Here is a 15,423-nt window from a genome sequence, read left to right as displayed (position 1 = left end):
GTTGCCTCTTCCTTTTATTGCGCCTCAGCAGTAAACAGTAACATGTTAGCATGCTTTAAAGTAACTCCAATAACTGCAAATGTTCTTGGGTCTGGCAGTTTATGCCGTTCCCTTCACAAAAAGTGATTGTTAATTGAGAGAGATCTTAGACAGGGCCCACTAGGATTTCTGATGAAATGTGAGCAAAAGATTTGGAATTGTTTTAATGGAATTTACTAGAATAATATGTAAAATATGTTTACTATATAGATGCCCCTCTGAATCAGAATCTTGTAGAGTGCTTCTCAAACATTCCTCATGTGAGTCACGTGGGGACCTTGTTCATGTGCAGATTCTGATTCAGTAGTTCTAAGGTGAGGCCTGAGTTTTGGCAATTTTTACATACTTCCAGGTGACGTCAATGTGATGGCTCATAGACCACTCTTTGCGTATCAAGGTTGTTAAGGTTGAAATAGTCTGATGACCTCTGCAGAATGGAGACATGAAAAAAATCAAGTTATGCTTGGCCAAGCTATGATTCAGACAGGAAAAAACATATTAAGACCTCATGACCCTTTGCTCATTGTGGGGTCATGTAGGAGCCTTAGACCATGGGCAGACAGAGATCGAGAAAGAGAGACTCCAAGAAGTGCCGAGCAGAGAATGCAGAGGCAAAGAGAACAGCTTGTGAACAGAGTCCAGGGCTGGACTGAGGCTACAGAGGAAAGGATTACCAGAGACTCAGTCTCATTTAATTAATGCCTTGCTGCCTGCTTGGTGGCTTGCAGCCGTCAGATGGTGTGTTCTGATTTTTTGTTTTGGAAAGTTCAGTCCAATTGTGTGTGCTAAATGAGAGAGCTAGCAATTATATGCTTCCCACAGAGAATACCAAGAGTATGTAAGTCCTTAGCAGCAGTCAGGTAACAACAATAAAAAAATCTCCTTCCCTATTATCTCATCTCTTCCTGATTACAGCTTGGAGAAGCCAGTGGCAGGGATTAGATAGGTGGGTAGGGAAAAGCTGGGAAGAGGGAAAGAACAAATCACACACCACTTCCTTCTTCCATAACTCTAAGATTTATTCTCTTTTGTAAGTAAGAGCCAGCTTTCTCCCTGTTGTCTTACAAGCCCTGAAGAACCAAGAGCTCTTCTTAAGCTGACAGCTTAAGCTATGACTCACACAGGAAGGGGAAGTTGGAGGAGGGAGTGAAAGGAAAGGAGAGATTCCAGAAAGTTGCCTGTATACATAAGGAACAAGCCTACAGATATAAATCCAGTTGACCCTTGAACAAAGCAGGGGATAGGGGAGCTGATCTCCTGCAGAGTTGAAAATCCAAGTGTAAGTTTTGCCTCCACAAAAACTTAAATACTAACAGCCTACTGTTAACCGGAAACTTTACTGATAACATAAATGGACTAATATCTACATATATTTTATGCATTCATGATATACCTTTTTCTTAAGTTTTTGATGTTTCTAGGCTATGCAGTTTGTCTGCAAGTTTTTTCAAATTGTCACAAACCTCCAAAAAAATTTTCAATGTACTTATTGAGAAAAACCCATGTTTAAGTGGACCTGAACAGTTTAAACCCAACAACAAACTGCTGTTGTTCAAGGGTTAACCAATGAAGGTATAAGGAATCTTTTAAAGCTAACACTGTATCTGCTATTTCCATCTACAGTTGCTTCCTTAATTATACTCATATCTGTGCTTTCTAGAAACATGTAAATAAATTCTGCGATCCTTGGAAAGGTGGATCTTATTGAGTATAATTGTGAGACTGGCCTAAGGGTCTACAATTGATTGGAATTTAGACTTGACTTCCATATTCCCAGGGCCCACAGTATAACAGGGTCCCTGTGGGAGAACCCAGCTCTGCTGGCCACGGAGCCCACTCTGGCCTTTCCCAGGCCTCTGTCAGCTCCCTTCCATGCCTTCTTGTCTCTCACATGTCCCAGGGATTTAGTCTGGTCCTTCTGTCTGCTGGAAGCTCTCTCTTCTACAATGAAGTGAATGCAACAGACAAAAAGGGATTGCCCACTCTGTCTCTCCTTCAGTATCTTCCCTGCATTTTGTTTATTTTGTTCTGTCTTTTTAACCACAGATCACTTTTAAATGATAATATGCTGACAGAACACTAATAGAAATCTGTGGATTACAAGTGACGGGGAAAATAAGGTATCGGTAGACATATTGTTTCAAACATACCCACCATTTCATTTAGTTTTAAAATATTTAGTTTAAAATCTAAGAGTATACTAGAACAACAACAAATTCCTCAATAATAACTAATATTGAAATAAAACAGCACAAACACTTTCAAATCAGTGAAAGCCCAAGTTCTCACAAGGATTCTGTAGACCGTACAGGACAGCACCCACCCCCACCAGCCTCACCACGTTGGCCCCGTGGCTGTGATTCCCACACCAGGGGCTGCATCTCTGCCTGGAATGCTCCCCCATCCCAACATCTATGGGGCCGGTAGCTTCCTCGTTTGTCTTCAGGGCTTGACTCCATTGTCTCATTCTCTATGATAAAGTAAAAAATGTCCGGCTGAGTGCTAAACTATGAGGGGGAATGGGAAACTGAAACAGAAACCACAACTTTAAAATGCACCCTGACTCATAAAATAGATAAACTGCCAGACCGTACCCTGAAGTGAATCACAGCTTAAATGTTTTTAATGCCAGTTTGCTCAAACCTGTATGTCTTTTAAAACAGCTTTATGAGATATAATTCACATACCATAAAATTCACCCTTTCCAAGTGCACAGTGTAGTGGTTTTGAGTCCATTCACAAAGTGGTGTTGAACAGTGATCCCACATCTAATCTATCTAATTCCATAACATTTTCATTGCCCCCAAAAGAAACCCTGTACCCATTAGCAGTCCCTCCCCATTTCTCCCTTACCCCAGTCCCTGCCAACCATTAGTCTATTTCCGGTTTCTATGCATTTGCCTATTCTGGATGTTTCAGATAAACAGAATCACACAATATGTGGCCTTTTTTGAATAGTTTCTTTCACTTAGCGTATTTTCAAGGTTCGTCCATGTTGTAGCATGTGTGGCGTAGCAGCAGCTTTTCGCTCCGGAGCTCGGTAGCGAAGGAATGATTACTTGAAACACCGTGTTTCGAGAGAAGGAGGAGAGACCAAAGTCCGAAGGAGAAAATGGCCTCCTCAGCTAAGTTCCTCCCCGTACTTATTTCCAAGGACACCTACAAAAGGTCAGGGCCGTTTGCTAATTTTTTAACAACTTCCATACAGGTCAGCTGTTTTCAGCTGATCTTTGCACTCAGCAAACAAGCAGCTTCGGCAGGCGTTTCCACCTGACCCTTCATTCGCTCTGCTCCCGTTCTTTCCATCCATCCATCCTTTCTTCTAGGCCCAGCCCCCACATGCCAGAACGTCATTCGGTTTTATTGCCAAGTGGCATTTATATGGCATATATCACGTTTAGTTATGCATTCATTAGTGGATGGACATTTGGGTCGTTTTTATTTTTTGGCTACTATGGACGATGCTACTATGAAAGTGCATGAACCAATTTTTGGATGAACATGTTTTCATTTCTCTTGGGTGTATACCTAGGAGTGGAATTGCTAGTCATACGGTAACTAGCCTTTGGAGGAACCACCAACTGTTTTCAATACAGCATTTCTTAAAGTGAGATTATCTCATCGTAATGAGAACCAAACAACGTTAACATTGCCTTAAGATGGTGCTTGCTAGGTGTCAGACACCATCTTAGCACTTTACATGGGAATCTGTCTAATCTCAATAATACTATGAAGGAGAAGTTACTAGCAATAGCCTCAATTTATAGATGGGGAAATTAAAGGACAATGATGCTACATACTTTGCTTCAGGTTAGATGCTAGTCAGTGTCCCTTGTGAGCCAGGATACAAACATTGCACTCTCAACAAAACTAACTGTCTCCAAATGACAAGTGTCTGGTATTTCCCTTACATTAAGTATATATTTTAAAAATAAACCTTAACATAGAAATGTCACTAGCATCAATATATCCTGCAAAAACACTTTTTAATGATTGATAGAACTCTAGTGTTTTCACAAATGTAGTTTGGGCACTATTATTTTAATACAACATCCTATAAACTACCTTTCCAGATTTTTGGTAAATTATAAACATCAAAGCAACTTAAAAATTGACAAAGTTGCTTTAAATAAAAAGGAACAAAAGGTTAAAACTTTTTGCAAGGTGCACAGCATAAGCAATGGTTGCAAACTTTTATTTTCAATAAATTTGTTTTCGGACAATACACTTAGACACTGACATAAATGGTTTTTAAATCCCAGAAATATGTCCAAATAATCAAACAGAATAATTAGCCAAAATAATTTGGAAATAACACAGACAACACTCTCTCTTCTTTCTCTCTCCCTCACTCTCTCTCTTCCACACACACACACACACACACACAGACGCAAACACACTCCTAAAAAGCAGGCACGAAACTTTATATAGAAAATTTTTTATTATTGTAAAAATTAAATAATTGTATGGGTGCAGAAAATAGTTCTGAAAGATATACAGCAAATGTTACTGAAGGTTTTCTCTTGCTGGTGAGACTATTATAGATTTTTGTTTGTTTCCATTATACTCATTTTATATTTTTCTTCAATTAACTTGGACTTGGATTTTTTTGTGGAATGACAGGAATCCTACTTATGTAATTAAAAAATAGAGATAATAATAGATAACAAATGAGTACTTAATACTTGTCAGACATTGTTTAGATAGTTCCCATATATTTTTATTTTTTAATTGAATTTAATTTTTTTCCCTAGAAACAAGAGTTATGCTCTGTCACCTAGGCAGTGATGCAATCATAGCTCACTGCAGCCTTGAACTCTTGGGCTTAAGCTATCCTCCCACCTCAACCTCCCAAGTAGCTGGGACTACAGGTATACACCACCACACTTGGCTAATTTTTTTTTTTTATTATTTTTTGTAGAGACAGAGTCTCACTATGCTGCCCAGGCTGGTTTTGAACTCTTGGCCTCAAGGGATCCTGCTGCCTCAGCTTCCCAAAGTGCTGAAATTACAGGCGTGAGCCACTGCGACAGGCCTTCATGTATTTTTAAATATAAAACGCAGGAATAAATAACCAATTTAATATTCATAAGAACCCTATTAGATGGGTACTCTTATAATCCTCATTTTACAGATGGAGAAACTGAGATAAGTAAAGGCCCTGCCACTAAACATCTGAAAAGTGAACAACAATTACTACAGGATGTATTGAACTTTGTGGAAGAAACTGCAAGGTGCCCACCAAATTACTAACGCATTAAAAAAAAAAAAAAAAACAGTTACTGGAAATACTGTTTTTGACTAGGGCTTTGTTATGTTTTGTTTTGTTTTTGAGACAGAGTCTCGCTCTGTTGCCCTGGCTAGAGTGCCGTGGCGTCAGCCTAGCTCACAGCAACCTCAAACTCCTGGGCTCAAAGGATCCTTCTGCCTCAGCCTCCCGAGCTGCTGGGACTAGAGGCATGTGCCACCATGCCCGGCTAATTTTTTCTATATATATTTTTTAGCTGTCCATATAATTTCTTTCTATTTTTAGTAGAGATGGGGTCTCGCTCTTGCTCAGGCTGGTCTTGAACTCCTGATCTCAAACAGTCGGCCCGCCTCAGCCTTAGAGCTTTGTTTTAACAATTTGTTTTTGACCAAGTTATCTGGAATCAGGGTATCTGGTGGGATAAGGGGCATGTGAAATAGAGAAGCAGGTTTCATGGAGAAAGATTTGTTTGAGCTATTAATAAATCTTAGAAGATGAGGAGGTTTTCACCAAGCTGGGGGCAGGGACTATGGGATGGATGAAGGAATTCCAAGTAGAAGATACAAGCCATAGAAGAGATGACCTCTGGGGGACTGGGCATCATTAGACAGGCACTTTAGCTCCTGAGGGAATGCGTGACCAGAAACGGGACTGGAGTCGCAAGCAAGGGCAGACTGTGATGGCCGCTGCACGCCATGCTTACGTCCAGACACCACAGACCAGGCACCTTGGAGGAAGGCAGGTGTCCCTCTAGAGTGAGCACGCTTGGTGTGGGGCACTCTGAACACATCTGCTGCTCAGCACATCGTTGTCATGAGGGGACCAGGGCCCAGTGGCCCTTTAGATTTTCCAAGAGAAGCCAGAATTATGTATTTTTATGTGAGCTCTCCTGATTTTTAACTGTTAACCACCACTTCAAATTCCTAGAGCACTTTGAGGGCCCGGCTGTGCTGGCAGGTGAAGCACACCTGAGAGCCTCTGGGTATGACCTCTGGAGTAGGGATCACGCCCAGTTACTGGTTACGTGGGAGGGCACCGAAGGCTTGGACTTAGTCATTTCTGTGTCCTCCGCTCAGGATGAGGTCTTTAGTAGGTGTCCACAGGTGTTGCTAATGGGAATCAAAGGCAATTATGTGGGGGGAATTATAGACCCTTATACAATAATTTCTAGAAACTAACTGGAAAGCCCAGAATAAGAAAAGGAGTCTTGCTCACTGTCACTGGTCAAAGTCCGGAGTGTCCTGGACGCCTGAACTCCATCGAGGCTCCCTTTGACAGCTCCTCCCTTCTCCCCCTAATCAGTTTTACCTGGTAGTTTCAACTGCACGCCAGGAAAACTTTTCTTTAAATCAGAGTTTCCAATGGAAATAAAATGAGACACACTTAAATTGCCTGTCTTTGGGAGGCAGGGCAGTCACTAGCATTTGTTGAGCACATAGAGATGGAATGCCTTGAACTCTTAAGCATTGCAATGTGTGTTTTGGGTGGGTGGGGTTGTGGGGGTTGGGAAACAGAGCTAAAGGCTTGTGAAACACGGAGGCCCTAAGTACCTCCCAGGACCAGGGCCAGGACCTCCCAGTAGAAGGCCCACATGTATGCAGGCCCAGAGACCGTCTTCTTGGGAAACTTCTGCCCCCTACTGGCAATAAAGGGTGAGACAACATTCAGTTTCAATGGCCGAAGACTGGCTCAGCCTAGCTTCTTCCACGCCCAGCCAGCCTCTCACCCGTAGGCCAGGAGAGCTGGGCCTTCCCTTTTTGAGGCTCAGATTCCCCCACTCCCTGCCTCCCGAACTATCCTCTGAGTGCAGGAACCAGGTATGCTTATTTGGCTCTGAATCTCCAACATCCAGGAGAGTGCCTGCCACTTAAAAAGTAAGTGATGAATGCAAATGCGTTAAATTTCTCAGGCAGTGAATAATAGCAGGATCTCTGGCATCAGGCTACTTGAGTTTATATACTATCTTCATGGCTTGAGCCTCTGTGTCCTCATCTGCAGAAGGGGAAAACAACTCTGTTTTGAGTGGTTCATGATTCAACAAGATAACGAATGGTAATGTACTTAGTGTTATATCTGGTACGTGGTAAGGGTTCAATAAATGGTAACTATTAGTATTTTGAAAACACGCTTATTGACGTATGACTGGTGAGATTAAACTGCACATGTTTAATGTGTATCTTTTGATGAGTTTTGACATATGTATTATTAATATATATACACATGAAACCATCACAATGAAGATAATAAACATATTCATTCCTTCCACAAGTTTCCTCATGACCCTTTGTAATCCAACCTCCTCCCCTCAAAAAAAAAAAAAACAAACTCTCTCCAGGCAACCACTAATATTCTGTCACTGTGGGCTAATTTATAATTTTTAGATTTTTATGTAAATAAAATAATACATATACTGTTTGTTTTGTCTATATTCGTTCTCTCAGCATGATTAGGAGTCATTCATGTTGCTATGTGCATTACCAATTCATTATTTTTTACTGCAGAATAATATTCCATTGTAGGACTATGCCACAATTTCTTTATCCATTTACCTGTAGATAGACATTCGTGGTGTTTCCAGTTTGGGGCTATTACAAATAAAACTTCTATGATCATTTGTGTACAAATATTTTCATTTCTCTCCAGTAAATACTTAAGAGAGAATAGCTGGTCATATGGTAGATGTATTTATAACCTATTTCCACAGTGGTTGCACCATTTTACATTTCCATCAGCAATGTATGAGATTTCCAGCTGCTTCATATCCTCACCAACACTTTTTAATTTTAGCCATCGTGGTGGGTGGAATAGTGGTATCTCTTGATTTTCATTTGCATTTCCCTGATGAGTAATGATGTTCAGTATCTTTTTACATGTTTATTTGTCATTTATATATCTTTGGTGAAGTTTCTGTTTAAACATTTTGCCCATTTTTGATTGGGTTTTTAGTCTTATTATTAAATTGTAAGGAGCACATCTTATCTTTTTATAAACTTTTTAAAAACAGATTATTAAGATTTAACCCATTTAAAGTGAACAATTCAATGGCCATTCAGTATATAGAGTGTACAACCATTGTCACAATTAATTTTAGAAAATTTTCTTCACTCCAACTCCTCTCCCCACCAACCTTTTAGCCATCAACCCACTTTCTCCCTACGCCCACCACCATCCCTAGACAACCACTAATCTACTTGCCTTCTCTATACATGTGCCTATTTTGGACATTTCATATAAATGCAATGGTCTTTTGTGACTGTCTTTTTTCACTCAGCATAATGTTTTCAAGATTCATCCATGTTGTAGCTTAGATCAGCATTTAATGTTTAAATTATAGAATAATATTCCATTGTACGGACATATCACATTTTGTTTATCCATTCATCAGTTGATGGACATTGGGTTGTTTCCACTTTTTGGCTAATTGAGTAGTGTTCCCATGAGCACTGTGTCCAGGTTTTTATGTGGACATAAGTTATTTCTCTTGAGTATATATTTGGGGGTGTAGTTGCTGGGCCATATGACAATGCTAGGTTTAGCCTTTTGAGGAACTGCCACAGTTTTCTAAAGTGACTACACCACTTTACGTTCCCATCAGCAGTGTGTGGGGGTCCAAATTTCTCCACATCCTTACCAATATTTGTTATTATCTGTCTTTTTTATTATAGTCATCCCAGTGGGTATAAAGTGGTATCTCATTGTGGTTATAAAGTATCTTTTGAAGAAGAAAAGTTTTTATTCTGAAGAAGTTCAATTTGTTGATTTTTTCTTAACAATTTTAATTTTTAATTTTTTTGTTTGTTTGTTTTAGAGACAGGATCTCACTCTTGCCCGGGCTGGCCTTCAACCCTGGGCTCAAGGGATCCTTCCTCCTAGGCCTCCCAAATAGCGGGGACTACAGGCACGTGCCACCATCCTCAGCTGCTCTTTTTTCTCTTACAGGTTGTATATTTTGTATTATATATTTTTTAAAAATCCTTGAAAAAAACCTAAGTTTCCTAAGATTTTTTCTTTTGTTTTTTTTTTTTCCAGGGAGTTCTATAGTTTTAGCTCTCAAATTTATGTGTATGTTCCATTTTGAGTTAATTTTTCTGTAAGATGTGAGGTAAGGGTCTAGGTTTACTGTTTTGCAAGAGCTATCCAATTGTTCTAGCACCGTGTGTTAGAAAGATTATTCTTTCCCCATTGAATTGTTATGGCACCTTGGTGAAAATTAATTGAGGGTCTATTTCAGTACTCTTAAGTAACCTTAAACAAGGGCTGATTTTGCTCTAATACTGAGGTAATAGCTTTATGAATCTTCCACCTGGTGCCTTGTATATTGTAAGGTTTTCCCACTCTGGCTGTAAAGTGAACCACTCCAAGTTCTGTGTGAGCCTTAAAGATTTCACTAAACCAGGTTCTTTCCCTGGTTTAGTGCAGTTTCTTCACATGCAAATTCTGACCAATACTTAGTCAAAGACTTGAGGGGAACCCTCTGCAGCTCTCTAGATCGATCTCTCTCTCTCTCTCTCTCTCTCTCTCTCTTCCCTGCTCTTTCTGCTCCAGTACTCTGCCTTACAACTCTACTGCCTTAGCCTTCCTGAATTCTTACCTGTCTCCTTCATTCAGAGAAACCACTGGAGCTTGCTTGGACTTCCCCTCCCTGAACTGCAGCCTGGAAATTCTCTCCAGGCAGTAGTTATCTGAGGCATTGCAGGGCTCATTTCATTTGTTTTCCTCTTCTCAGAGATTGCTCTCTTGCACAGTCTATTGTCCAATGTCTGAAACCATTGTTTTATACTTTTCTTCCCCTAGTTGTTTAAGGTAGGAGAGTAAATCTGGTCATTGTTACTGCATCTTAGTTGGAAGCAGAACTGCTACCAGTATTGTTTCTGTCTTCAATCCACCAGTCTGGCTTATAAAGTACCCATCCCAAACACACGTGTGCATTCCCACATATGCACACACACATGCACCACTTTTACTGCTTTCTTCTGTAAAACTTTCTCTTTACAGATGTAAAAAATTGTCAAAATCAGAATGTAGTCACTTGTGTTAAAATACTAACAAATGGATCCAAGGAAAGCCATGAAGGGAGGGTTCTCATGCATGTATGCCTGATTTATCACAAAGGACTGCAAAACCTACAACCTTGAACAAAGACCACTACAACTTACACAGGAAATGCTTCGGCAAGGGCATCTGTCCAGCAACTGCCTGTCCAACCTTGGACTGAGGCCACCTTTGTTATTAATCTTTGTAGCCAAGGATAATTGATTAAAAACAACTTATGTAATCCTCCTCGTTTGTCTTTAAAAACTTCCCCTTGCCTCAACCTCTTTAAAATGTACATAGTGTACAATAGCATGTTTTTCCATTGCAATGCCACTTCTGAATAAATATCATTTTCTTTCAGAGAGTCTCCCTCTCTGTTTATTATTAAGTTTGACACAATAATAGCATGGGTCATTCACAAGTCATTGCGGATTGTAATGGCTCAAAGCAAGAAGAGGCGAACATTCTCCCTTATCTGGGTGAAGAAACTTGGTTGTATTTATTTTCATTTATTCATTCATTCATAGATAACCTGGATTTTGTTTGCCTGGGTTGCATTTATACTTTTGTGATTTGGGGCAATATACCCAACTTTTCTAAACTTCAGTTTCCTCACTTGTAAAATGGGGATATGAAGACAGTTTTGAGGATTGAATGAGACACTCTGTGTACAGGGCTTAGCACAATGTCTGGCAACAAACACAGAAGTGCCACTAAATCTGATTCTCATTTCTCAGTGCTCACCTCACTCAAGACATCATTGTCTCTTGCCTGGGCTGGTCATGTCTTTTTTGAAATTGTTTTCTTCACTTAGTGTCAAGTACAACATATTCATTTCTCCTCTAACCTCATTGTCTTCTCAGCTTTTATATCTTCTGAATCTTTATGTATGTTCTTTGCTATTTATGCTCACTTTGAAGATCTCATCCAGTCTCATGGCTTTAAATACTGTCTCTAATCTGATTAGTCCCAAATCACATGTCTAGCCTGGAACTTGACTTTGAATACAAGACCTATATATCCTAGTGCTTACTCAACATCTCCATCTGGATGATTTGCTGATCTTTGCCTTTCTTTCTCCAGATCCATTCCCTGTCCTCCCCTGCTCTGCTCTGTATTGTGGAGGGAGGGGGGCATCTGACCCCTGCAAGCTGCATTTCTTAGGCTCCTGTGTCAGCCAGCTTTAGGCTGCATTGAACCCACAGAAGGGACTTGGGGAAGATCGGAGGGAAGAAGGAAAGGAAAGCCCAGATATTTCTAGCTCCTCTCTTTTGGCTTCAGGTAATGTCTCTGGTAGAGACTGCTGCCCAATCTCTGGTCCCTAGTGATACTTCCTTCTCCCAATAATGCCCCAGCTCTTCCCACGGTTCCTCATAATCTCTGTGGTGACTGTTCAAATCCTGTTTGGCTTCCCAGCAATGCCATTACCTGTGTAACCATTTTCACTGTTTGGAATGCCTAGAGAGGTTTCTGTTTCTTGACATGGCCTGAGCTGATAGAGTTCTCATAATAGGCACCTCAGAATCAACACGTCTAGAACAAACTCTTGATTTCCCTCTCAAACTGCTCTTCTTAGTACTTTCTCCATTTCAATTCATGGCAATTCCATTTTACTAAACCCATTAGTGCCATCCTTGACACTGCTTTCCCTGTCATCACTGTACCCAATCCACCAGCAGATCCTGTTGGCTTCACATTATGAACATATCTAGAGTTGATTGTTTTTTTCCACCTCCACTGCTATCACCATCCTGGTCCAAGCCATGACAAGTGGTCCCCAAGGCAACCAACTTCTTTTAGGACTTCATGTCTCATTACTTTCCATCATGTATACTCTGTTTCAGCCACAAGGACCTCACTGCTCTGGCTAGACTCACCAGGAATATTACTGCTCCAGAGCCTTTGCACTTGTAATTTTAACCCCAGAATGCTCTTTCTCCAGTATCCACGTGGCTCATCTCCTTCCTGTCTGTGTTCAGATGTCACTTCATCAGAGATTACCATATAAATAACATAGCATCCTCCATTATCCCTTTCTCTGGTTTTGTTGTTGCTGTTCATAGCACTTATCACCACTTCATGTGTTACATAATTTTTCATGGTGTGTCTCTTCCCATTAGAATGTAAACAGGTGAACAGGGACCTTCTTTGGTTGGTTTCTATATCCCCACTGTCTTACTAATGCCTGGCATTTAGTAGGTGCTCCAAAAAATTTTTGTTGAATTAAATGATTAATAAATAATATGTGCATACTGAATATTGTTATATTTCTTCCCCTTTCCACAAATCTTTAATGATAAAAAAATAAAATGTACAAAAGATTGCTTCGCGTCAGGCACAATGCTAAGGGTTTTATGTGGAGCATATGATTTATTTTTATTTATAGAGCCCACATGCTCTATGCCAGGTGCGGAGAGCGCCAGCCCTGCAGGAGCTCCCTGGCCGAGCAGGAGGCGGCAGCTAGGAGACCAGGCGCGGGCGGCGAGCGGGTACAGCTGGGCCGGCTCCTCTTAGGCCCGTCCACGGCGCATGCTCCGCGGGGGCCCCTGGAAGCTTGGAAGCCGCGGCGCTGGGCGGGGGCGGAGCCTGGGCGGCGCATCCCGGCGGCCCGCGGCTCTGGTTGGCTGTGAGCATAGCCTGAGCAGGGTAGCAGGCACCCGCCCTCCCGCCTAGGCCTCCCGGGTCCTCTGCCGGCCTCCTCCCTGTACTCCGGCCCCTGCGAGCTGACACTGCTGCTCTGGACAGCGGCCCGGGAGGACGGCTCTCCAGGTGAGTGCCGGCCCCCGCGACGCCGCCACGTGCGGGTGCGGCGTGGGAGCTGGTGCCCGGCCTGCCTCCACCGGGCGCCAAAGGGAGGGCCGCGCCCCCGTGTCTCTGCAGGCCGGCAGGACCCTCAGCATTTGGACCCTGGGGATCTTGCCTGGGGTACCTGGATGCCTTTTCAGAGGGCAGTGGCCCAAGGCATCTCCCAGGCACCCAGGAGTCGGGGGCTCTCTCAACTTGCCCATCTTGCCCTGGGCGCACTCCACTTCCCTGGACAGGCGCTGTGGTTGGTCAGGGAAGCTACCCAGAGCTCCCTGATTGTGGGGACAGCAGGAATTCCTAGCTGTGGGGACAGCCTGATTCCTAGCTCTCCTTTTTCCTCTTCCTCTCCTCCGGTTGGCTCCTCCGGGTAGCCTGCCCTACCTCTCTTGTTAGCCAACGGCGTGGTAGAAAGCAGACTTGGGCACTGGTCCTAGTTAAAACCCCAGCGCTACTGCTATTTCACCGGCTGACACTTTGCTTCCAGTACTTAACCTGGATGAACCTCAGTTTCCTGAAAAATGAATTTCACGGTACTGCCATAGGGTTGGTGGAGCAATTGACAGGTTCGAAAGCACCGCCTTACGGTGTCTGGCGCAACTCTCGAGCTTAATTTATTGTTACTAGAAAGCCAAATAAATGACAAACCACGTTGGGCCTTCTTTTCTTTTGCCACTGAACTGTTGGACCGTCCCTATCCCATTTTTCAAAACCCGTATTGTCCATCTAATATGTGCGTGGCACTTTGCTAGGTCCAGAGGGTACAAAGTTGAATCAGACTCAGGCTCTGCCCTGTGGGCTGGCATGAAATGAAGGCGGATACGTACGTAATTGGATTGTTACAAAGTCTAAAGATCTGAAATAAAGGTGATAGGAGAGCCCAGCAAACCACACGGAATCCAGCCTGGAGATTTGTGTGTGTTTGTTTTTTTTCTCCTTTGAACTTCTCACTCGATCTCTGCCTTTGTGAGAATCTTGACTTCTATGTTGAGAAACTAACTTAGTGTTGTGTTGGAAAGAATACTTAACCCAGTGACATTTTCAGTTGAGTAGCATCAGCTGTTACCCTCATGGAGATTCCTCTGAACAGCTGGTCCAGGGTCTGCAGGAAAAGCTATGAATGGAAAGCTGCTACCACCAGATGCTTCATGATTTTTGATTGTGGCTACACCTTTACTTTTTTTCTTTTCAGTCTACTCCTTATTCTCTAGTATCAATGGACTTTTGGGAGGTCGTATTTACGATAACAAGCAGCCCAGGTCTGTATAGCCCTTTCCAGCTATCACAAAGAAATACACACTTGTAAGTAAAAGCAGCGGCCTTGCATTGCCAATGCATATTCAAGGTAACATTTGCTCCCATCTAGAATTTCACGGTTCACTACTGTTTGGGAAAATAATTCCAGGAGAAATTGAATTAACAGAAAGGAGTCAATTCACTTTTGCAATCTCCTGAGAACCCGTTTTGAAGACTTGTGAAATAATTGGTTGAAGCATAGTGCTATTAAGAAAAAACCCAAAAGCCAGCAGTATCAAGGTATTATTGACAGACGATAGCAGGGCATATGTCAATTGTATAATTTTGTAAGTTTTCACATATGTATACATCTGTGAAACCATCAATGCACTCAGTATTTTGAACCTGTACATCACCCCCAAAATATTCCTTGTGCATATCCCTTTGTAATCCTTTCTTCCTACCCCTTCTCTCCCCAGGCAACCATTTATCTGTTTTCTGTCAATATAAAGTAGGTTGCATTTTCTAGAGGTTTATATAAATGGGATCAGATAGCATTCATTTATTTATTTATTTTGATCTGGCTTCTTAGCATAATTGAGATTCATCTATGTTGTGTTCATTCCTATTTATTGCTGGGTAGTATGCATATACCGTAATTTGTTTATCCATTCATCCATTTGGAGCATTTGAGTTTTTCTAATTTTTGGTTATTACACACTGTCATTATACATTATTAAAGCTGCTATAAACATTTATGTACAAGTCCTTGTATGGGCATACATGCATGATTCTTTTTAAGTGATTATATTTATTTAAAAAAAAAAAGAGAGAGAGAAAGAATAGGAGGCCTGGGCTTTAATTCTAGCTTTTCCTCTACCCATCTGGGTGTTCTTAGGAGAGCCACTTCACTTCACCTTTAATAGCCTCAAGATCTTTGCTATGATTTTGAGCCATCACTGCCAGAAACTAGGATGGTCTTTGTTGATGGCTGGAGTGTTTCTAGAGAGAAGGTCAAATTCTTCCTCTCTATTTCTCTTGTAGGCTCTCTTTTCTTTCATTTC

The 15,423-nt window shown here is 41.7% G+C and overlaps 1 protein-coding gene across 1 annotated transcript in view; it reads left to right on the top strand.

Moving 5' to 3' along the window:
- The first annotated feature begins 12,985 nt into the window (after positions 1 to 12,985).
- The window catches only part of LIPA (lipase A, lysosomal acid type), a 38,945-nt gene continuing 36,507 nt past the window's right edge, over positions 12,986 to 15,423 (top strand). Inside the window, exons 1-2 of the mRNA XM_069461077.1 lie at positions 12,986 to 13,090; positions 14,316 to 14,425. Of these exons, the coding sequence (XP_069317178.1) occupies positions 14,340 to 14,425 (86 nt within the window). The 5' untranslated portion in view covers positions 12,986 to 13,090; positions 14,316 to 14,339. The remainder of the gene's footprint in view (positions 13,091 to 14,315; positions 14,426 to 15,423) is intronic.

Source organism: Eulemur rufifrons, chromosome 28 (genome assembly GCF_041146395.1).
Source record: "Eulemur rufifrons isolate Redbay chromosome 28, OSU_ERuf_1, whole genome shotgun sequence".
Classification (NCBI taxonomy): domain Eukaryota; kingdom Metazoa; phylum Chordata; class Mammalia; order Primates; family Lemuridae; genus Eulemur; species Eulemur rufifrons.
The sequence above is the reverse complement of the archived record's forward strand: the minus strand, read 5'-3'. Positions and strand labels throughout refer to the sequence as shown.